The sequence below is a fragment of the Grammomys surdaster genome, unplaced genomic scaffold, assembly GCF_004785775.1.
Source record: "Grammomys surdaster isolate TR1022 unplaced genomic scaffold, NIH_TR_1.0 171, whole genome shotgun sequence".
NCBI classification, from domain to species: domain Eukaryota; kingdom Metazoa; phylum Chordata; class Mammalia; order Rodentia; family Muridae; genus Grammomys; species Grammomys surdaster.
The window spans coordinates 2,471,340-2,496,445 of record NW_021604619.1 but is presented as its reverse complement, the minus strand read 5'-3'; the positions used below and the strand labels follow the sequence as shown (position 1 = coordinate 2,496,445).

General features: G+C 38.3%; 1 protein-coding gene across 2 annotated transcripts in view; it reads left to right on the top strand.

The window, feature by feature from the left end:
- The window catches only part of Smap1 (small ArfGAP 1), a 76,539-nt gene that overhangs the window by 17,865 nt on the left and 33,568 nt on the right, over positions 1 to 25,106 (top strand). For both annotated transcript variants that reach the window (XM_028767233.1, XM_028767234.1), the window contains exon 2: positions 19,401 to 19,534. In XM_028767233.1, the coding sequence (XP_028623066.1) occupies positions 19,401 to 19,534 (134 nt within the window). The remainder of the gene's footprint in view (positions 1 to 19,400; positions 19,535 to 25,106) is intronic.

The following is a 25,106-nucleotide window of genomic DNA, read 5'->3' as shown; positions in this document are numbered from 1 at the left end:
CTGGCTGTCCTGTACCCAGTCTGCTAGTGGGTTTTCATATTTTTTAATAGGATTCCTTGATTTGATTAAAGAAATGATTATTTTGCTATTATTCATTTTTGTCATAGTTTTATGATTAAAAAAGTTTCGTATACTTATTGGTCATTTTTGTTCTTTTGTGAGCTATTCTTCAGTTTGGGAGGGAGAGAGCCTTATACCTCTTCACAGTTTTGGTTACTCAGTCAGACCAGAGAATATAAAACTCTAGGCAGCGTGTATTAGTCTGCGCATGGTAGACTCTAGCCGTCTAGCCTGTATTCTACTCATTTTAGCTATGAATAGGAAGCAGTGGTGTATTTGGAAAAAGCGTTTGGTGTCTGATCTGTAGTTATGAAGTTATGTGAAGCTTAGAGTTAGAGGGGTCTGGTCTGATCTCTCCATATGAGACAGAGATATACCTGCTCTTGCTGACTTGCTCAAAACTGTGGAGCAGTGAGGTAACATGGGAGTGAATGCAAATTTTGTGTGCAAACCTCTGTGAGGTCACAGACTAACATGTTCCATGTGGCCCTTACAAGAATGTTAACTCAGCTTTGAGATTTTTTCATTTTCTTTAGATCCATTTCGTTTTAGTTTTCATTGTACATAGTAGGAAAGGAGGTAAGTTTTGAATGTTGATATCCTAGTCAAATTACATTTAGATAATGACAACATTTGAAAAAAAAACCAGTTATTAGAATGAGTCCTGATTTTATACAACTGTTTAGTCATTTTGTTAAAATATGAATCGACAATAATGTAAAATCTTTCAGAATTTGATTCCTGTTTGATGATGGCTGCAGGGTTACCAAAGCAGATGGTTAGTTCATGCAGTAAACTTGTAAACAGTGCGGAACATACTTAGAAGTATTTAGGGGTGCACATATAGCTTAAAGGTAGAACACTATTTGCCTAATATGCACAGACCTGGGTTCAGTCCTTAGCACCACACAGAACAAAAAACAAAACCAACAACAACAAAAAAGGGAAGGTCAAATACCTTGTATGTTCAAGAGAGAAATTTTACAAAATGTTGATAGAACATCCTGAAGGAGTAAAGAGAAAAAGGCTATAATGTGCTTGCTTACCCACTTGAAGGTTTTAAAATTGTTTTAAAGTTAACATACGAAGTCATAGATTTCATTATGGTACTTTTCACACCCTTATGTCATTGTCCTTTCTTTCTCATTATTTCCTTCATCATACCTGCCCCTTCCTCTTCCTAAATAGTTTTTTCTGCTTTCATGTCATGACAACTCCATTATCTCCATACCCCAAGCCGTCTTCTTCCTTCACTCTTTGAAGGGCATCTTTGCTCTCATGCTCTACAGATAGACACACACACACACACACACACACACACACACACACACACACACACATAAACCCGTAGACATAGACTGATTGATGTATATTGTTCTTTTAGCTCCCCCATTTAATTAATTTCTGCTCCCTTAGTTATTCCTGTTATTTACTGCTTTTGCATGTGGGATTTTCTTGGTTTTCTAAGACCTTGAGATCATTAGGTTAGTTATTTGAGATTTTTTTCATGTAAGTGCTTGTAGCTATCGGCTTTCCCCTTACAACTGTGTTAGCTATACCAAAGGCTGGTAAGTTATGACTTCATTTTCATTTGATTATAGGAACTTTACCTTTCTTCTCTGATTTCAAAAGTAACTCATGATCTAAGAATTTATTGCTCAATGTCCAGTTTATATGGCTTCTAAGCTTCTCTTGCAATTGATTTCTAGTTTGATTCCACTGTTTATTTCAGTTCTACATTTGTTAAGACTTTTTTTTCTTTTTGGTCGAAAATATGTTATGTTATAGAGAAGGTTCCATGGCTGTTTAGAATTCTGCAATCAGAAAGCAAGTAGGTAACCAAGATGGATATAGTAGTCAGAGAGTTTGCACCCTGTCTGTCCCAAGACAGGTTCTTACTATGTGGCTCTGGCTAGTCTTGAACTCATAGAGACTCACTTGCTCCTGCTTCCTCAGTCTTGGGACTAAAGGTATACACTACCACACCTAGCAAGTGTATGTCTCTATCGACAATAAGGTAGTTATTGAGAGACATACATTTATTTATTTATTTGGCTTTTTGTTGTAATTTTGTGGGTTTTTCTGGTGGGTTGAGCAATTATTTCTATTAGCATTTTAGGTTTGCTGGTTTACTGTTTTGGACAAGATGGATTCCTTCCTACTTCTTTTCTTCATGTTCTTCTAATGCAGATTGTTTTTTCCTGTCTTCCTATGATTGAGATTGATGTCCCTTCTTCCTAATATATAGCATCCTTTTCTGAACATCTGCGGTGGATTGATAGGGCTCTGTTAGCATTGAGAGGCTGGCTAGTTTTGGATGGTGAGAACAAAGTCGTGATTCTTCTGCTGTTGACTCTGATTGCTCTTTCTTTCCTCGTCCTTCTTTCTTCTCTCCATCTCTTTTCTGCCTTTTCTTTGTTTTCCCTCTTCTTCCCACGTGTTTAAACTCTGAGCTATTAGTGTCATTATATCTGTGATGAGACCTATATTACAGGGTATGGAGGAGCTTATGAAGTAATAATGTCTAGCAAAGAGTTTGGTAGAAGAGTAAGACTTTGTAATTCTACTCATTTTATAGAGACAGTCATTGTATTACTTTGTAGGAAGCATTTATGAGTTATTTCTAATTTATGAGTTGTTCCTAAACAATACAATGCGACATTCTAGGATTAGGCTGTGCAATAATACTTTATGGAAGTCTCAAGAGAAGTAATCATTTTGCAAAATAAAAATAGTTTTTCTGTTCTCTAGAGTAGATATTATTGATTACAGATTATATAGCAGAAGCCTTGCTCTGTTGGTTTGAATGAGAATCCCCACCCCACCCCAGTAGGTGATTATGTTTGAATACTTGCTCCCCAGTTGAAGCAGGCAGAGGATAAGCAGAGTACGTTCTGGCTGTGTGTGTGGAAAGTGTTGTGTTAAGCATGAAATGTTACAGAAGGACAGAGAAAGTAAAAATGACAACGATTAGATTTTGGGAGAGGGCTTTTAGTTGAAAAGTTGATTTTTTTACAAGGCATATGATCAAACTTAAGTGAGAGCAGGGCAGAATTGTTCCAGGAAGGGAGAGCTCTGGGAACAGATGTGCACAGACAGGTCTGTCTGTGTCCCTGGCTGAAATTAAGGAGAGAAGATAGACTGAGGCTGGCTGCTTTTGGGGAGCAATTAGCCTGGATGAATTTACCAAAGCCATAATTACTGGACTAGCTAGATACTTGTCTAATTTAGAGTCTGGATGACCAAGATTTTAGCAAGGAGGGAATAGAATCACGGGAGAAATCTGAATCAGAAGTCTCAAGGAAAAAGAAATTTTCAAAGGCGATCTTCTCAGGGAGATTAAAAATGATAGTATATAAAGGAAACTAAAAGAGCTCATTTTATTTTTAGTTGATATAAAATTATTTTCTGAGGTGGGCACAGTGGTGCATGTCCAAGCCAGAGGCAGGCGCTAGGCTAGCACTATTTCTCAAACTATAAATATGCCTTTGTCATTTTCTAGCATCTTTTCAAAATTTCATTTATTTTCTTGTGTTTAATTTACTTTTAAAAACAAATGTTTATTTTGCATTGGAATTCAGATAATGTATGCTGTGTCTAGAAAATGGTTTGTAGTTTATTTTTTAAGCTGAGGAAATATTGTTAATATGTATGTAAGTAGCCCTTGAAAGATGATTTTACATTTTGTTATTTTGTTTTGTTTGGGGGATGATAGCTATCTAGAATAAACAGTTAAAATGTACAAAACTAGGTTTCTAGGTATATTATTTAGTTGTCAATGTACTTTTAAGAAAATATACATTCATTTTTAGCACAAAGTATAGGACCTTTTGTTTAAGTGAATATTTGAATGATTTCCCACAGTAGAACTTGTTAAACATCTAGATGCAGTATATTGTGGTGTAGTGTACACCCTCTGCTGGTGGAAATGTATTATTGCTAATTAAACCAAATCACTTTAGTAATGGAATGTAATACTTTGTAACTTAAGAGTGACTATAAAGTAGAGTTTGGGAAAAATGCCCTTCCTGTTTAAAAGGAATATGTTCTTTTTGCATAGTAAATTATATAATAAATTGTTCTGTTTAAAAGCAGTCCCCTGGTTGAGAAATGCTCACCTGAAACACAAATGATTGTTATTGTTTTGTGGCTGTGTGAGTGTGTGTGTTATATGGCTTCTGATACTCATTTGGATTTGTATTTTCATCAAGTCTTCTGTCAGATTCATTTCATGTGGTCATTCCTGCTTTCTCACCTATCCAGGGCATTTCTGCCAGTATCATTCTGCCCAGTGTATTTGTTTAGAGTCTGATTTGTTCTTTATGGACCCAGAGAAGATAGGCTCTTGTTGAACATGTTTTAGTCTTTCCTACAACCCAGTAACTCAGTGACAGTAATGTTCCTGACCCCGCCTGCTTCTGTCCCCAGTACAAATCTAATTGATTGGATTCTTTTCACTCCATAGAATTTAATGACTGGTAATTTTTTTTTTCTGGATCCTAAACATTTGAATTTTACTTATCAGTTCTGGACACAACTAACTACTATTGCTTTTTTTTTGAGACACAGTTTTGTTATGTAGCCCAGCTTGGCCTGAGTTTATCTTTGTGTCGTAGCCAGACACTTTTCCTAGAAGTAAACTAAGTTCATTGTAGGGCTCATAGTTAGTTTTATTTGCCATTTCTTGATAACTAATCTCTTCAGGAATGCTGCTTTCTATATTCTGTTTGCCTTTTAAGTTGTATTATGCAGTCTGATAAATTATATTTATATACACTGAAATAGAATTCAGTGTCTTGTTTCAGTAGTAACAAACATGGAAATAAGTTACTTGTAAATGTTTTCTTTTTACTAAAATCTGCCTGTCTCTCAAGTTCCTTGAAGATAATAGTTATGTTCAGGTTTATTTATAACATTTGTCCTCATGAAGCTCTCAGGGAACTTGGAGAAAATGACAGAATTACCGATGTTGCTACTATTCCTATGTTCCAGTGAAATCTTGACATTGCAGGCCAAATGATACAAATTAATCATGGCATTAATCTTTCTGAAGACTAACTCAATTTGGAGAGGAAATTTCTAAAGATGTGTCCATTTATGTTTTATTTTACTTTCCTAAACACTGCTAGCACATACTTTTCAAGTCAAGTGGAAACATTTGGTTATGTTCTGTATCATGTTATTAAAACTGCTTTGTGCATCATTCCATTCACTTTTATAGCTTTGAAACCATTGCTTACATAATTATAGTTTGCTGTTCTTAATGTGATACAAAATTTTTCTTCACCTTTGTAGTCCTTGTGCTAAAAATAAAAACAAAGCCAATTTATTCTATAGTTATATTTGTTAAACTTTTTATTTATCAGTGTTATTATATATAACATCAGCGCCATTAAATGGCATTAGTTAGCTATCTGTTATTTGTGAATTATTATTGGTAAAAGAGAGTTAGACTCCACAATTAGTTCAAAATGTTTTAGCTAATACTTTCCACTGTTCCTTATATGAACCTTTTTAAACGGTATCAGTTCTTATACTCAGAAACATTAGTTATCAAAATTATTTCTCTACTACAAGATGGAAGTTAATAATTTTATAGCCCTCTAAAGACAGACAATGTTTGTCCCTCTGTCTGATTCATTGGAATATGTATTTTATGACAACAGAATAATCCATTTTTTTGCTAGTCCTCTATCATCTAGAATACATCTGGCATACAGTGAACATTCAGTTCTTGTGACAGGAGTCAGAATAAATGGATGACTAATGAGCCTTTTGAGATTTTCTGCTCATTTGACTCTCATCTGCTGTCCAGTGCAGAGCCACACAACATTCATGGCTACTGTCATATGACACTGTCTCTGGAGAAGACTGTGGCTCATCGTCATTTTTGTTTCCTTTGAACAGTTGACATCTTCATATCAGTATAAGAAGCATCTTTCTAGCTTATAGAACTATATACAGTTGGAGTAAACTACAAGGTGGGTATACTCTTAATTGAAATGCTTGAGTAGCAGGTAGCCTTGTCAACAAAGATGAGGAAAAAAAATATATATAGTATATGTATTGCGCTTTGTTGTAGGACCTATATATTTGAGATGTTGAAGTACAGTTAGGATTATAGTTATTTTAGTTGTGGAGACTCCATGTAAATTGTATTAGCTGCATAGCTGTAAACTCTGAATCAGTGATTCAATCTCTGCTCTGTCTTAGAAGATGAGGCATCAGTGGAAAACTACTCTTCATTCAGGGTTCATTTTGATTATAGAAGTATGGCTGTGTACTATTTCTCCTAAGATAAGGACTGAATGGGGCAGAATGGTGGCACTTGGTTAGGAAAGTTACTTGTTTGTCCAAATTCAAACTTCAGTGAGCTCAGTATCGTCATTCCTATGTGCAGCTGTGGTGGGACCAATGTCTTAGTTTTGATTGTTAGCATCCACCACGGCTTATCTTCTCACAGAAGGAGAAGGTCGTAGCCAGATCCATTCTCCTTCCCATTAGACCATGATTCTTTCCCGTTTTATTAAAAATAGATTATTTTTCTACACTCCCTCCCTTTGTTCCACCCGGTTTTCCCACACCTCCCCTCTCTTCTAGATCCACTCCCTTTCAGTCTTTCATTAGAAAAGAACAGGTTTCTAAGAGATAACAACAAAACATAACAATGTAAAGTATAAGATAAAACAAAACCATCACATTGAAGTTGGACAAGGCAATCCAACTGAAGGAAAGGAACCCAAGACAAGGCAAAAGAATCAGAGACCCACTGGTTCATGTATTCAGGAGTTCCATAAAAGTACTGAAACCTATAGTATATATGCAGAGGGCCTGCTGTAGACCTGTGGAGGCCCCGTTACTACTTGAGTCTCCGTGAGTTCATACGCAGTTTGCTCAGTTGGCTCAGAGGGCCTTGTTGGCTTGGTGTCCTCCAACCCCCCCCCCCCCTTTTCCACTTCCTCAAGGGTTCTGATCTCTAAGGGGAGGAATTTGATGGAGACATCCCGTTTAGAGCTGTGTGTTCCAAGGTCTCTCTGCCTAATGTCTTAGTGACGTATGATTCTTAACTATATTTACAAAGACTAAAGAACGCGCCACTGGGAAAATAATGCAAATTTTTCATCCCTGTTGACGTTAAAAATAATTTTTTCCATACAATATATTCTGCTTATGGTTTCCCCTCCCTCTACTCTGCCCAGTTCCCATCCCATCCAGATCCACCTCCTTCCTGCTGTCTCTCATTAGAAAAAACAACAACAGGCATCTAGGGGATAATAAGAAAATAAGATTAAAAACAAATCATAATAGGACAAAACAAACAGAAGGAAAAGAGCCCAAGAGAAAAGGCACAGACTAACTCTTTTGTACATTCAGGCATCCCATAAAAACAGAGCCACCGGAGTTGGGGTGAGATAGATAAAATAAGAATTTTTTTTTTTTTTAAGTTAAGCCCTGACGGGACATTCTGAGATAAACAACCCCCAAACATTGAGGGTGTTTTCTGTTGGCTTCTACTGCTGGGCATGTGGTCTACCCTTAAGAGTAGTTTGTTCCCAAGTGAGACTTCCATGGAGAAATCTGTTTCAGTTGTTAAGTGGTTATCAAACTGAGATAGCTTCTGGGTTAAGGAGTGTGACACGTGTACATTTCCCTTTCAGCTCTAGGGCCCTGTCTGGGGCAGGCCCATGCAGGCCTACACATGCTAACTCAGTCTTTGTGAGTTCTTTTGTGTATTGGTCCTGCCTAGTCTAGAAAGTCTGGTTTCCTTGATGTTACTAACCCCTCTGTCTCTTATACTCTTCCTGACTCTTCTTCCACAGGGTTCCCTGAGTCCTGAGGGGAGGTGTTTGATGGAGACACCCTTTTTAGTGTTCTGAAGTCTTTCTACAGATTGTCTGGCTGTGGGTCTCTGTATTCGTTCCCATCTGCTGCCTGAGGAAGTTCCTCTGATGATGGCTGAGTAAGGCACTGATCTAAGAGTATAGAGGAGTATCATCAGGACTCATTTTATTGCTACGTCCCTCTTCTAGAACAGTAGTATTTGGTTTCCCCTTAGGTCCCTGGTCTCAGGTACTTGGTTAGACAAGCAGTAATTGGTATGGGTTCCATCTCATGGGGAGACAAAATGTCACTATTTCTTTACCCACTGATGGACTGACACTTAAGTTTATTCCACATTTTGTCCTGTTAATATGCCGCAGTTAAAATAGGAGGGGTGTTATTTCTTGTTTTTATGGGGGAGGCACATACCCAGTAGAAGGACTGCTGTTTGTATAGTGATTCAAATTTTAATTATTTTTTTGAGAGTGTTACATATTATGCTTTACACCTTCACCTTTCTTTTTTAAAAAATCACTTTTCTCCCTTCTTTCTTTTCTTTTATTTTCTTAAGACAGGATCTCTTTATTATATTGCTTTGGCTGTCTTGGAACTCACTGTGTATGTAGACCAGGCTGGTTTCAGAAGGACAGAGAGCCACTTACCTTTGCCTCCGGAGTGCTAGGACTAAAGAGGCACGTCACCATGCTTGCCTGTCACTTGTCTTCCTAATGGCTTTTTAAGTATGCAGTGATCTGATTTGTATTTCACGATGATAATGATGTGTTAAGCACCTTCTCCTATCTGTGCTGTTGGTTTTGATTTTGTTTGTTTGTTTCGGTGGTATTAATGGAAAGATTTTGTGTATGCTAGGCAAGTGTTCAGTCATCAGTCTATATCTCCAACCTCTTTAAAATTTATTATTTTTTTTATACAGTTCTAGCTAAGGTGAACAAGTTGCTTTGAACTCACTGTGTAGAGCAGGCAAGACTTGAATTTTTGATTTTCCGTTCTTAGTCTCTCAAGTAACTGAGACTGCAGACATGCACCATCAGGCTTATCTGTTGGTTAGATTTAAAAAAAATAAAATCTTTGGGTTTTCCTACATAGGATCTTATTTATCTTGTAGTTTCCTTTTAGGTTTGGATGTATGTCTTTTCCTTGTTTGATCTCTTTCCTCCTGTTCCTCTTCTTCCTCCTCTCTCTCTCTTTTTTTTTTTGTTTTGTTTATTGGTTTTTGAGACGGGGTTTCTCTGTGTAGCAGCCCTGGTTGTCCTCAGTTTGTAGACCAGGCTGGTCTTGAACTCACTGAGATCTGCTTGCCTTTTCTTCCTGAGCGCTGAGATTAAAGGAGTGTGCTCCACATCCAGCACTTGTTTGATTTCTTTATATAGTATTTCCAGTACAGTATGGAAAAGAACTTGTGAGAGTGGGCATTCTTATCTTGTGCCAAATGATAGAAAGATTTCAGTAGGCTCATAGACTGTGTTTGCTGTGACTTTTCATAGATCACTGATGAGAAAGTTCCTTCCATACTTATTATATTGAAAGTTTCCTATCATGAAATGATGTTGAGCTTTTCCAAGGGCTTTTCTGTATGTGTTGAGATGATTCTGTACTTTGATCATTTGTTCTGTTAATGTGATATATCACATTTATTGCTTTAAACCAACCTTATATCCTGAAACAAGTACCCTTTCCTATCTGGCTTTTAGGTTAGATTGTTGTTACAATCCACATGGCAGGAAAAGATATTTAGTATGATTTTGATCATCTTAAATTTGTTAAAAATTGGTTTGTGGCTTAATGTGTGATCTATCCTTAGATGTTCTATGTACGTCTGAGAAGAATGTATATTTTTCTGTTCTTAGGAGAAAGTTCTAAATAGGTCTGTCAAGTCTGGTCTGCAGTTTGGTCATGTGAAGTGTGCTGTTGTTGGGTATTGAAAGAGGTTATTGAAGGGTGCTGCTTTTAGTTTCTGCTTTCTGGTATGTCAGTGTTTGCATTTATTCTTAGTACTCTGATACATGGTGTGTATTTTTTCATAACTTATGTATTCGTGTTAAATTGATCTATTTGTCATATAATGTGACCTTTATCTCTAGAGATAGCTTGTGATGGAGATTCTTTGGTTTTCTTTGCTTTCATTTCCTCCAGTTCGAGCATGTCTATAATTCTAAAATGAACTTCTCATGGACAATATGAAGCTAGAGCTTGTTGTTGAATTTTGAGACAGGGTTTCTCCTTATGTAGCTCTGGCTGGACTGGAACAAAATATGTAGACCAGGCTGTAGACAGAGATCCACCAACCTTTGCCTCCTGAGACCTGAGATTAAAGGTCTTGCCCGTCACACCTAGCCCTAAATCTCCCTGCTCTGTATCTTTGTATGACTTTAGTTCATTAATTCTTAAAGTAATTGTCTGTAAGGATTTTCTGTTACCCTGTCGTTAACCTTTGTCTACTACAGTGTTCATGAATCTTAAGGTGCTTGTGTGGGGGTCAGAAGTCAACTCCTGGGATTTTGTTTTCTTCTATCATGTGGGGGCCCAGGGGTTGAATTAAAGCTGTTAGGTGTGGTGGCAGGCACTTTTATCTGCTGAGCCATTTTGCCCAGCCTTCCCTTTCATTTTTAAAGGATAGTATTGCTAAGTTGGCAGTTGCTTTTTTCTGATGTGATGTTTTTGTCCTTTTTACCTCTTTTGTATTGAAAGATGTCTTACATATTGAGTAAGTTGTGGCCTCTTTTGAAAAGTTCTCTTTAGTGATTTGACAACAGTAATTTAGAGGTTTCAGAGTTATATCTGCTAATTGTAAACTAAAGACTGCCTTAATTTTCCTATCAGATACTGTGTTTGGTATGCAGCATACAGAGATCACTAAATGAAGTCCTTAATGACAAGTAACTGTTTCTCAGAAAAGCTAGCCAAACAGTTAGTTATTGAGTGGGCCTTGTTTATATTCTCATAGTCTCATATTCTCTCTGTCTCTCTGTCTCTGTCTCTCTCTCTTCTTCCTCTTCCTTCTTTCTCCTCTTCCTCCTTCTCCTCCTCCCCTCCCTCCCCTCTTTTATATTTTTACAAAATTATATGTCAGTTACTGGCCATATAAAGAGGTTCTCCAGTGAGAAGTTAAACTGTTTAATTTGAGACACACTAACAAAAAAATGAAAGAACAGAAGGTGCTGTTGTTTCATACTCTCTGAGGGGAAACTATATGGAGGTGCACGTATATTTAGGACAAAAAGCAAAACCCCAAAAAACAGAAGAGTAGTCATGAGGAGAAAAGTTATCTATGGCAACAAGCAGACTATTCTTGTTCTATCATATTGGGTTGGAATATGAATGGAGTCATGCATGCTCAAGGGAAAGCAAGGATAAATCTTGAATCTTGTACATATAATTTAACTTGGAGTTGTGAAAAAGAAAATGTAAAAAGGATCATGATCAGCCTGGTCATACAAGCAATAGAGAGGAAAGCAGAAACTCTTAAACTGTTGGTGTTGGAGGCTGAAATGATGGAGACTTTAATTTGAAAATAGAATTCATAAGAAAGAATTTACTCTGTTCTAGCTTGCTTCCTGTTGTTACAATAAAATAACATGACCAAAAGCAATTTGAAGAATGGTTTGTCTTAAACTTTCAGGTCACAATCCATCACTGAGGGAAGGTAGGGTAGGAACTCAAGGCAAGAAGTTAGAGGCAGGAACCACGGAGGTGTGCCATTTGCTAACTTCCTCTGCATCATGCTCAGCTTGCTCTTACACAGCTCAGACCCATTGGTCAAGGGTTGGTGTCAACCTCAGTGGGGTAGGCCCTTCTATGTCATTAATCAAGACAATCTCTATAATCTCTCTCAGACGAAGCCATGGGCAGGTCTGATCCAGGCAGTTCTTCAGTTGAGGTTCATGCTTCCCACTTGACTCTACGTAGTGTTGACAGTTTAAAGTAACCAGGACACTCTCCCTCTTATGCTGCCTACTCTATGTGAGGACATCTGTGACTACTCAAAGGACTAGTTATTACATTCAGATGATCATGTCTAGTGCTAGGCTACTTGGCTGCTCTGCAACATTGGACACAGTTGATATATTTTCCTCAAAGCCTCTCTCTTGGCTTTGCATTGTTTTCCCATACCCCATGATTCAGTACTCTGTCCCGTCTGTTCTTTGTGCTCTTTGGTTGCAGGTGTATCAAAGAAATTTCTCCACACTGAACTTTAGTCCTGTATTCTTTAAAATATGTTTGTGTGTGTGTGTGTGTGTAAGTATGTATGTATGGTATGTGCATGAATGTTTTGCCTGTATGCATGTGTGTGTACCACATTTTTTTTATTGAAAATGTATTTTTTTTCTATTTTTCATTTTATCTAAATGGGTGTTTTATGTATGTCTGTGCACCTGGTGCTGGCAAGAGGCCAGAAGATGGTGTTGGATCCCTGGAACTGAAGATACAGATGGCTGTGACCTGGCATGGGGATTCTGGGAATCAAATCGAGGTCCTCTGAAAGAAGAGCAGGTGCCTTCAGCTACTGAACCGTCTCTCTGACCCTGAAAGGTTTTTTTCTTTTAATACAGTATGTTTTGCTCCTGCTTTCCCCTCCCCTTATTTCTTCCAGATCCTCCCAGGCTTTTTGATTAGGTGTGGACCTGTGTCTACTTCTTCTTCTCTGTATTGGGAACCCATCTGGTGTGAACCTTTGCAGGCCTGTGCACTTACTCCCATAACACTTGTGCCATTGTTGCACAAGTGTATCTTGTAGCAGGTTGCTGTTGTGGGTTACAGACTTTGTAGCTGGGAGATATTGATGCTTTTCTTTCTCTGGTAGCATGAAGAATACCTTAAAATACCACGAATGCTAGTCAGTAGAGGTGAAGCTTCTAGGTTGACACCACATCAACTTCTCTTGCTTGATAACATACGTAAGTGTTGTCTTTAGTAATAGGGCTTTACCATCAGGTTATGGAGGGCATCCAATAGCCTTGGCAATAGCCTGGGATGTGTAGGAGTTTGTCAATAACTCAAGATTTAACCCATTTCTGACGTTGGAAGTTTTACTTGGTAGCAGAAGATACATCGTTGAGGTACTGCTCAGTGACTCAGTTTGGGTTGTTTATATGTGTATATATTCTGCAGAGTAGGTCTCCATTTGTATTTTAAATGGTCTTCAGTGTGTGCTGTTTCTTCCCATATTTCAGACTTTGCTCTTCTCTTCCATCCCCTCCCTCCTCAGCCCTGCATTCTAGTTTCTCCTTTATCTCTCATGACACTGTATTGTATTGACCCTTCCCTGGAGGATCTTCTCTTACCTGGTACCTTACTAAGTACCTAACCTCTGTGTTTATATGGATTACAGAACACATTGAAGCATAAAAGCTAATGTTCACATGTAAGAGAACATACAATACTTGTCTTTTTGGGTCTGCATTATGTCACTCCTGATATATATATTTTTCCTAGCTCTGTCCATTTACCTGTGAACTTCATTTTTCTTAAGACCTGAGTAATTGCCAGGTGGTGGTGGTGGCGCACGCCTTTAATCCCAGCACTTGGGAGGCAGAGACAGGCGGATTTCTGAGTTCGAGGCCAGCCTGGTCTACAGAGTGAGTTCCAGGACAGCCAGGGCTACACAGAGAAACCCTGTCTCGAAAAACCAAAAAAAAAAAAAAAAAAAAACCAACACCTGAGTAATCTTTCAATGTGTAAATGTACCGAGTTTTCATCATCCATTCATCAGCTGATGAACGTCTAGGCCTCTTTCTGTTTCTACTATTAGGGTAGAGCAGCAGTGTACATGGATGAGCAAGTGTCCCTGTGCTAGGCTGTAGAGTCTTTTGAGTAAGCTGGATCTTAAGGTAGATCAGTTTCCAGCTTCCGAGGAACCACCACACTGATTTCCATAGTGTCTGTATAAGTTTGCACTCCCAACAGCAAGGAATAAGTGTGTCGTTCCCCCTGCCCTGTATGCTTGCTACCATGGCTGTCATTTGTTTTATTGGCTGGTTTATGGTTAACTCTCAAGTAGTTTTGATTTACAGTTCCCTGATGACTAAGCATGTTGAACATTTCTTCAGGTATGAAGCCATTTGTGTTTCATTTTTGAGAACTCTTTCTTTAGTTCTCTACCCCATTTTTAAATTTTTAAACAGTGTTCAGTTTTCTTTAGTTCTGTAGGCTGTGTTTTGCCCAAATGGCAGTGTCCTTTGCCATAAGCTTTTCAGCTTCATGAGGTCTTACTTGTTAATTGTAGGTATTAGTATCTCCCATACTGGTGTCTTGTTCAGAATGGATCTGCCTGTGGCAATGCACTCAAGCCCATTTCCCACGTGACCTTCCTATCAGACTCAGGGTGTCTGCTATATTGAAATTTTTGATTCATTTGGAGTTGAGTTTTGTTTGTACATCACTTTTGTGCCTGGTGCTTGTGAAGACCAGAACAGGGTGTTGAACCCTCTGAAACTCGAGTTGCAGATGGTCATGACAGTGCTCTTAACAAGTGGAACATCTCTCCAAGCCGTAACAATATTCTTAATTGTTTCCTGGATATTTTTATTTCATTGTGTCACTATCACTTAAAGCATTCTGCAGATCTGAAAGTTTCAAGGCTTTACCAGTACTTTACAGGTACGCCTAAAATATCTAGGAATTTGCGTCTCAGCCTTTTCTTTTGTCACTGTATTTTATGCCACCAAATCCTGCAGTTATTTCTGCTGATAGTCACATTTATTTCCATTCTTGTTGGCATCATAATTATGAGTCCCTTAAAACAGTTGGTATATGAAAGCAAATCTGGCAATGCATTAGTCCTGTCACACAGTTTCGATTTGCAGTAGTAAACTATGGTTTAGAAATACTACATATTGCATACTGCCTTGAGCAATATGATGAAATCTCATACTCTGTGATTTACCAGTGATTTATCACTTTGTCCAGTGTATTCATAATGTATGCTCTACCTGTCTATTGGTCACTTAATATCTGTGTCACCTAATTGGTATCATTGTGCTTCTGTTTTAAATAACCCTTATTTTACTTAATAATTTCATTAAGGCACAAATGTATTGATGATGGCAATTTGGATATGTCGGAGAGAAGCTGTCTAGTGCTTCAAAGCTTTAGGTGTTATCTCACATCATATGAAGAAGGGTACAGGACAGTATAGTAAAGTAGATGTTAGGAGACAGGAGCCATCTTTTCATAACTTTTACTATAGTACATTACATTGTTCTCGTCGCTCTTTGCTTATTGTGCCTAGTTTGTGAGTTAAACTCCATCACTTTGCTGCCAGGCAAGTAACTCTACTCAGATGAAAATATGAATAAGCAAAGCAAAGTTCCTATGGTATTAGCAATTCTAAGTTCAGCTTGCTCCAGGATCTTGTACTTATGGTGTTAAAGCTCTTATTTTAAGTGCCAACAGCTGACGTTACATACAGCTCTGAACTTAGAATGTATGGACTCTGCTCTTAGCGTCTTCTTGGCAGCCTGGACTGATACCTTGTTTTCTGCGGCTCTCCAGTGGTCAGCATTTGCAGCTCTTCCTTCCTTGTAGCAATTTGCCTTCTTTTGCCTCTGCTCTTTGCCATCTCTTATCACCTCAGCAGTTTTACACAGTTCTTAATCATCACCATTTTCTTGAGCTGTCTTCTGTCTGCTGCCGGGTGTACCAGTCCTGTGAGTTGTTTGCTCTTTATTCTACCAGCTCAGTGTGCTGTACTCATGATTAGATCAGAACTAAGCAAGAAACACTCAGATGAGGCTTTATCATGAAGATCCCCTCCTCCCACTCACAAACACTTGGACATCCACAGCAGTCTTCAAGCTGGTCAGAGAGGCCCTGGCACTAACAGCTGGGGCAGGCTGGCCTAATTGAAGGAAAAGGCTGTGGTTAACAGACAAGACACTGCATGGGTCTACCTGTCCTCCTTCCCTGTGCACTGCCCCACCCCCAGCCACAGTTGTGTTTCTCAGTACCTGGAAGGAAATCTGTGGGGCTGTTCTGCTCATGTGAAGCCTCCCCCAAGCATTGATAGTGGATTGAGGAAAGGCTCCTGAGCAGCCTTAACGTTGCCCGTGTACAGCTCCAGAAATGGCTACTTGATTGAGAGCTCCCACAGTTTTGCACAAAGGTGTAGCTGAAGTTGTGGTTGCTACCACCAGGGTACACCCTCAAGCAAGGAGGGAGTGTCATTCGGAGTCCCACTGTAATTAGGAACCATTGGATGCAGCTCATTTTTGGCCTGCATCTCTGCCCCACCTAGTATAGTTACATAGTTTTGTTCCCCATGGCTGCCAAAGGGACAGGTAAAGGATTTGGCAGGCTTGAATCAACCAGCCCAACAATTCCTGCTTCCACAGCTTCAATCATTTACATAGGAAAAACATTAAGGGGTGCTTCCAATACAGATTTAACATGAAATTGACATTCTTCAGTGAGCTTTGTCTAACGCTACTTAACCCTGTGCCAAATACCCTTTCAGAAGGTTGGGTCCCCCTGACCTGCCTAGATAGATAAATATGCATAAGGTGTCTATCTCTCTGTGTGTATGTGTGTAGTCTAAGCTTCTGCACCTGTATCTTGGAACATGTTTCCTATGGCTTGGTGGGTTTTCTGTGTGATTCTGTGTGCTGAGTGTTTAAATTGAAGACTTAAGAATAATCTAGAGTTTTGCTTTTCAAAATGTGTTTAGTGGATGGCAGCATGGGCATCTTGGGGACGTACTGAGAAAGCAGATGTCAGTCCAAGGACTGCAGAATTAGAGCCCGCATTGTCACAGTATCCAGTGAAACATGTATAGGTAAGCTGAGATACTGGGCACCTCATTCACTTTTCTTGGTCTGACACTTAACTACTAAATTAACTAAACTACCTATTTTTCTATTTTTACCTATTTTAGATTTCTGTGTAAGTTTCAAACTATGCTATATTGTTATGTGATAAATTGTGAGTAACAGCTGAGGGTAACTGAAGGCAGAACAGCGACTCAGAAAGAAAGGGAGGAGAGAGAGAGAAGATTGCGTGGGTGCGTGGATTTTCATCCTTTCTGTGTGGCAAGAGTGTTTGTGGACACGTTTAATTTTTACTATTTTCTAATGACTGGCTTTAATGTGGTTTTTCTAGAATGATGAAATTATATACTTAAAACAACTTGCAGTTTTTTAAAAAGCTTAATATCTATATATGGCTTTTATGATGCTATTTTTTTCATGATCAGATAATTTTTCATGATCAGATAACTTAGAAACCCAAAAACATTTTTCAGAAGCTTTCCAGAAACTTAATTTTTCCACTTAAAAATTCTACAAGCAATATGTGAAATAATCCAGAGAAAACTTAATATTTCAAATGGAAAGAAGACGTTTAAAACATAAAGAAGGATAGAGTTCAGGGTTCAGGTTCATATATTCAGGTTAGTGTCTCTGCTGTGTTCTCTAGAATTTCTTGACCATGACAGAAATAAATACCATTTATAGAACGTCAGTTTTTGTACGTGTATTAAATGTCAGTGAAACAAACACTTGTCTTGTAGCCAGTGCCCTCCAGGCCTGCATCCCAGTGCCAGACATTCTTCTCTGACCACTTCCTCAGTTCTCAGCACCAGGCCCCGCCTCCACTCCATGACATGTGAAGCTTCCAGTTCATATGGATTATATTCATGTGTTTTCAACATCATAAGTGGTTTAATACTCTATGCTTCTTTTAAAATGTTTTAAAATCTGATACTTTTGAGATTTATCATCAGACACAAGGCTTATTGAGACAGTCTTACTTTCCTTATTGCAAATACTTATTCCTGTTTTAGATGTACAGTAGAGGCCTTTTGTAGATGAAAGAACATTTTGAGAGTATGAATGTTTACGTGTTTCTTGATAAACATTTCTTCTTTCAAGTACTCACTCGTTTCCTTGGTTCATTGTTGTGTGTGCCCTTTCTTATTGGTGTCTACATTGATCTAGATGTACTTTTGCTATTTACCCTACCCTCAACTTTAACCCTCGTTTCTGATCCTCTAGTTTTGGAATGTATACCTTACATAGATACATTAAAAAGTTGTTTTTTTTTTTTTTAAATAAGTACTCTGCACTTGGACAGTTACTCAGGATGCTGCAGGACAGTCACAAGGTCACAAGTTTGAGGCTAGCCTGGACAGTTTAATTAAACTCTGTCTCACAGAAAATTTTTATTTGATTTATTGCTAACATTTTAATCACTATCTTGTTTAGTTAATAAGTTTTCATTGGGGCATATGTTACTGCTGTTCAAATATGCGTAGTGGAATACTGTTTGAGTTAGTCTTTTTAACTTTTTATTGATTGAGTGTGCATTTCATGTCATGCATCCAGTGCTACTCATCTCCTGTCCTTCCTTAGCCACTCTTGCAATCTCCCCACCAAAAGGAAAAAAACAAAACAAGCAGACAAACAAAAATTTCACCATGGAAGCTGTAGTGTGTCACAGTGTGTCACACACTCTACTCCTTTGTCTACCCAAAAGCGCTGTATCTGGGCCTGCATGGTAGCTGAGTTGGTCAGCTGGCCATTTCTCCACCACCCATACCGCTAGGGGTTAGCTCTCCAGCATTGCCCAGGTTAGCTTGCCCCAGGGCAAGGCAATGTGGCAGCTGGCAAGGGGAGGGAGCCAGCTCTGGTCTGGCTCACCCTTGCCTTTGCCACAAAGGCCAACTCTCCTGAGCTGCTTCCTAGGTGAGGCTTGAGGTGTCAGGGCAGGCTAGTCACATCAGGCTGTTCCCTCCATCCTCAACTCTACAGCTCTGCCTCTTTCCTCAGTGCTCAACCCATTCCACTTCTCTGTTCCCATGACTTGCCATCACAGTGGCTCACCTGCACCTGGTGGACGGGCCTCTGGGTGCATGCCACCTGTCCTTGCCGCTTGGTGGTGGCCAGGCTTCTGTGAATTAATTAGTTTTAAAGTCCTGGAGTTAGGAAAACAGTTCCAGGAAAATAAGACCAATAGAATAACTCATTTTCTTTTCTCTCTGTGTATGTGAGATGTATGCACATAAATATGGGTGTGCATGCTCTTGTGTGCTTACCTGGAGGCCAGAACAGACGTCTGGTGTTTTTCCTATGGATCCTTGTCTCGTGTGTCATCCTGACAGGATCTCTCCCTGATCCTGAAGCTTACATTTTGGCTAGGGTGGTTGCCCAGGGATCGTCTAGCTCTGCCTATCAATGCCAGGTTGTAGAGATACACAGCCATGCTTGGGGATTAACTCAGGTCCTCAACCTTGGATAACAAGTGCTTCTACCCACTGTGATACCTCTCTGGTCCTGATTAAGATCTTAAAGATTGATTTATAACCTTTTAGTGCAGGTATGGCATGGTATTCTCTCAAACTGTTGTCAGTATCATTTAAAAAAACAAGCCAAAACAAAACAGAACTTGAACATGTGATTTCTGTAAGCTTCTGTTAACAATTGTATAAAATTTAGAATGCAACTAGAATACAGTCAAGATGGTTTAGTTTTTAATGCCTGCCTTTCCTTGCTTCTTTCCTTAATTAGGTCCCCGATGGGCTTCCTGGAATATTGGTGTGTTTATTTGCATCAGATGTGCTGGAATTCATAGAAATCTTGGGGTTCATATATCCAGGGTCAAATCAGTCAACCTAGACCAATGGACACCAGAACAGATACAGGTAAACATTATTTTAACAAGGAATTATTAAAAATGTGTTTTAAATAATGTAAAATACTTAATTCATATGTCTAAGGATTAATACCAAAATGCACACTGAATTGACATATGCTAAATAAAAATTTTGAATGTTATTTCACTTATTAATCCACTGATGTTAAATTTTTGTTGAGTCTGTGGTAGTCAGCTTAAAAACTTTTTTTCCCCCTAAAGTATTTTTTCACTCTATTTAAAAATATTTAAATTGGTTGAAGACATTTGCCAGTATAATCCCATAGTTTTACCTGCCAGTAGAGGGAGTCTGGGTAAAGATAAAGGGGAGAAAATCACCTCTTGCCTGAAAGAAAATTGACTTGAAGGATTTCTCTTCTGTGCAGAAGTGTTGCTGGTGTTCAGAGAGGCCAGTAGGAGGTGACAGTCCAGTGAGAAAAGGTTGCTCTGACAGTTTTATATACAGTAGTTAGCTTCGTTATAGTTAAATTTTATAATTATAAGAGTTTGCTATTTTTTTTCTGGGTGACAATTTTAAATCTTTAAAATCTTACTTTATAATCCTTATGTAAAAAAAGTTACTTTTATTGGTCTTACTTTGTAATTTACAGTAAAATCACAGATTTTTATTTATATTATGCCCTTTGACATTGCCATTAAAAATTCTGAATATATCAATATACAGCCATCTTTTGGTATCACAAAAGATTATTTCTAGGATGCCTGGTAGATACCCAAATCCATTGATGCTCAGGTGCTTTCAATAGATGGAATAATATTTGCGTGTATCCATCCATACTCATTCTTTTATGTGTTTTAAATCATTCTTAGTTTCTTACACTATTGGATACTAGGTAGATGCCATACAAGTCGTTGTTAGACTACTTTGTTTATGGAATAATGAAAGAAAAGAAAGTGTCTGTCCCTTTCTCTCCATTTCCCCCTTTCACACACACACACACACACACACACACACACACACACACACAAATATATATATGCTCAGTACAGATGTGTGGTTTGACTTTGATTTTTAGTCTGTAGTTGGTAAGATGCGACAGATGGAGAGCTCAAAGATATACAGGATCAGTGAGTATGTTGTTGGACTTCAGTAGTATGCATAGCTCAGAATTAGAAAAAATAAACTTATGTGGTTGTAAACTAAGATAACAGTAGAATTTCCAAAGATCTTTAGGCTATAGAGTCAAGTAGAAATGGTTTAATTCTGTCTTAAAATGAGCATTTGAGGTTGTTGCTGGTAAAGACTGGCCATTCAAGGAAATGTTATTTTTTGAGTATTTCCAAAATCCCAGAGAAGAAGCCATACTATTTAGATGAGAGAAGTAGACTTTTGAACACTTCCTATGAGATAGTTTTCTTATTCCCATCTCTGTAGCAGATGTGGTAACTGAGTGATGTTATGATTTTTCTCAAGAAAGAATTGTGCGTAGATTAAACTGTGTAAGTTGTATTTGTAAAGATTTATAGAGGAAAAAACATTGAAGTCACAAATATGTGTACTTTTTAAATGGCTTATTTTAAACTAAGGGCAAGACAGACTTATTAGGCACTCTAGTTCTTTGGAAATACTTTTCTTCTCAATAAGGCCATTGAGAAGATTTGAATAATAGATTATTTGAGGCAGATAGCTGTGCAATTTAGAGCATATTTTCCCCACCAGAACTCTAGTTAACTGGTTTTCTGTGATATAAATAATAGGTGCATAGCAAGGTACTGACTTATTAAAGGGGTAGGGATTTTAAAAATAATGTACAATATTTGAAATTATATTTGAACATGATGTTGGGGTATGGTGTGTGAAATTGTGTTTCTGTCCTTCCTCACCTATCTAAGGCATTCTCTGATTGGCTTTAATAAAAATCTGATGGCCGATTACCTGGGCAGGAAGTGGGAGGTCGAACTTCCTGGGAAGGAGAAAGGAACTCTGAGAAAAAGGAAGGATTTTCTGTTGGAGACATGGTGGCAGACAGACTGATCACAGGCCTAGAATGTATAGCTAGCCATGCGGCTGAATGAGGCTAGGTGTTGGGTTAACTTAGATGATCTGGTTAAGAGTCTGTCCAGCTTTGAAATATTAAAAGGTCTCTGTGTGATTATTTGGGGGAAAAGCTGGTTAAGGAATAATTGCCACTGTATTAATTTCCAGCATTAATTAATATACAGGGCATAGTAATCATTTAATCTACAATTAGCACCCAGCATGGGGCAATTAATTTGATGTTACCTGTCAGCTTTTTGAAATAAGAACTACTTTGGACTGTAAGACTTTATAATTGTCTGTCACCAGTGAATGCTTTGCCCAGCATTTTGTCACAGGGAGTCAAGTAGCTAATACAAATGGCCAGGCATTTTGTCTGAATAGTTAGATAAGAGCCGCTATCTGTCTTTTGAAGTTGCTTTTTATTCAGATCTAAAAGTCTATTGCATTTCTGTGATAGTAAGAATGTTCAGAAGTGCCAAATTGATACCATGCCATTTTATTTTATTAGTTTATTTACTACTAAAAAATTTGCCATGTCACAAAGAATGAGTCACAGATCTTGGTGAGCTTTTATAAGTGTTGAGAAATGTCACCAACACCTTAGCGGAGGTAGAAAAAGCAACTCTCACTGTAGAGTTCCCTTGTGTCAATTTTCTATCAAATCATCCAAGGACAAGCACTATACTGATTTCTGTCTCTATGAACTAGTTCTTAGGGACCTTTTTTGGGTACTTCTTGGGGGTTTATACAAACCTGTTTAACAGCATTCCTATAGGTCATTCATGAAAAGTGTGAGTCCACCAAAGTCTAGCTTGGGGAACCAGTGAATTTATTGGACTTAACTGATCAGGGTACAGGTGAGGGTTTACCTGCAGGAGCATGGGTGTGTTCCCCAAACACCACCAGCAAACTTTTACCTCAGCATAGTGAGTTTTCTCCTATAGCTGCATAGGTGGAGGTCCCTCTCCTAATTCATTTCCTATAGTCTGTATATGCTAGCACCTCCAGAGACTATGAGGCCATATACAATTAGGGAAGAATTATATACAGCTAGATAGTGGGTATTGTAATGGAAGGAGTGATTAAAATCTGGTGAGAGTCCAGTGACCTCCTGTCTCCTCTTTCTGTAAGGGAAGCTCACAGTCAACAAGCTAGCTCTGGGGTGTCTCTTGCAGGAGGTGCAACTGCTCTGATGCAGATGACGGCTCTTATGCTCAGAGGACAGTGCTGTGCATAAATTGAAACATGTGTCTTGGAAGTCATCCCTATGGAGTCTTCGTTCAGATCTGGAAAAGTTATGGTTGCAGTGTGGCTTAGTGTTCTGTATTCAGAATAATTTCCTAAAGGCTTTTTGATATGAAAAATCTTGGAAGGTATTTATTGATAATCAAAGTAAGAGAAGCAACTTGACCACATTTAAATCTGCTCTGTGTCACCTTATGATCACTATTGCCACTCCCATGATACTTATATAATCATGCTTACTATTTTCAAAGATGCTAATCTTTTTAAAAAATGCTTTACCAAAAGAATTAACCAGGCCTCAGTCCAGTTAAACTATTAAGTTTGAGGTATGTATGGTTTTATAAAATGTAGCCACTTAGAGAGTATTATCTCAGGGTTACTTATTAGCTATTAGGTGTGCCATGTTCTCATCACACACACACACAAACACACACACACACATCACACCAATGTTATATGTTCCTTCATTTTTTAATACATCTACAGAATATGCTGTTTTAGAGTTGTTGAATGCTTATTTTTAAACATTTTTTATCAAAACATTTTTTTACTCTATAAATAAAGTTACTTATGTTTAAAGCCTTGACATTCTTTATTTTAATGTGGTTTAGGGTTAGATTGAATGTCTCTGAATGTGAGCATTTGTTTGTTTGAACACGATTCTCACCATGCTTCTTAGCTGGCCTGGAAGTCTCTGTGTGGACCAGGCTCACCTCTCATTCATGGAGCTAGATCACTTACCTCTGTCTCCACGTGCTGAGAGAAAAGCATGGATGCCTGTGCCCAGCCTGTTGTCATGCACTTCTCAAATTTTTGAAGAGGATTAATTTTTGTATGGTTTATAAACATATCTTTCACATTTAATTTTTACAGTGATGTATTAATTCTTTTATGTTTACCCATCATCTACTAATCATTACTTATTCATTTTAGGTTTTTCAGTATCCATATTGCATTTGAACAATGAAGAATGCTCTGGTTATTAAGAAATGATACTTCCAAGGTTTTTAGCTCGTTCAAAACTTTGCACTGAGTAAAACAAGTCTATCATTAATAGAGTGGTTTGTGTCAAGGCTAGACTAGCAACTAGAAGTGTATAGTTGAGATTTACTGTTGAGTGGGCAAGCGCAGATACATAGGTGACTGTGACTGTCCCATTCCTCAGATTCTCTCATTGTAAGCTTAGTTCTCTCTGCCTAGCACAGTAGCTTGAAAACATTTTCAGTACTTACATTTGAATGAAAAAGCCATTTATCACTGTTAGCAATATGATTTAGCTTTCCTCATAAGTGTAATACAACCTCAGAGGATAAACCTTTTTCTTACCTCAGTTCAAAAGAATGTGACAGGATGCTCAGGTTAAATCTGAGGGATAGGTGTTCCTTTTCATCCCGAAAGAAGTATTTTTAGTACATTCTTGACTGCTTATATATTCTGGCATAAGGCAGAAAGATTATTAGTAAAATGTGTATAATTTCTATTATTATCTAGTTATTGCTAAGAAAACCTATTACGAGGTAAATTGGTAGCCTTTAGCTTGACTTGCCTACCACAGTATCAGTTTTAAGTCTCAGAGAAAGTACTGTGACCAGCAGAAAAAGGGGTAGAGGGTCAAGACACTTGCTGAGCTCGATGACTGACGTACGTGTGTGTGTGTGTGTGTGTGTGTGTGTGTGTGTGTGTGTGTGTGCGCGCGTGTGCGCGCGTGTGCGCGAGCTTTAAATATATAGATAGTACCTGCATGTTGTGTGGTCTTTATAGTATTCCTTGTATGTATGTTTCCAGGGCTGACCATTTGGTATTAGACAAGCATTTGGTGTGTCTTCCCTGGGAAGACTGTTCTCCCACTGTGAGCATTCCTTAGTTGTCTGAAGGTCTTTGTGTAGGGTTGAAGCCTCTTGAGCTTTCTTCCCCCTAAGCATGTCTGTTACTGCTGCAGTCCTTGTTGAGCCCAGTTTTTTCCCCTCAGTTTGTTAATTTTGCTTACTTTCATTTTGGCTTGTTAGACAAACAAACAAAACAGACAGAGATTCAAATATTAAATTGACATCCTCAATTCTTTTTATTTTTATTTTATTTTTTATTTTATTTTTTATTTTTTAGTTTTTGGTTTTTTCGAGACAGGGTTTCTCTGTGTAGCCCTGACTGTCCTGGAACTCACTCTGTAGACCAGGCTAGCCTCAAACTCTCGAACTCAGAGATCTGCCTGCCTCTGCCTCCCAAGTGCTGAGATTAAAGGCGTGTGCCACCACCGCCCAGCAAATAATATTTTCTTCCTTCCTTCCTTCCTTCCTTCCTTCCTTCCTTCCTTCCTTCCTTCCTTCCTTCCTTCCTT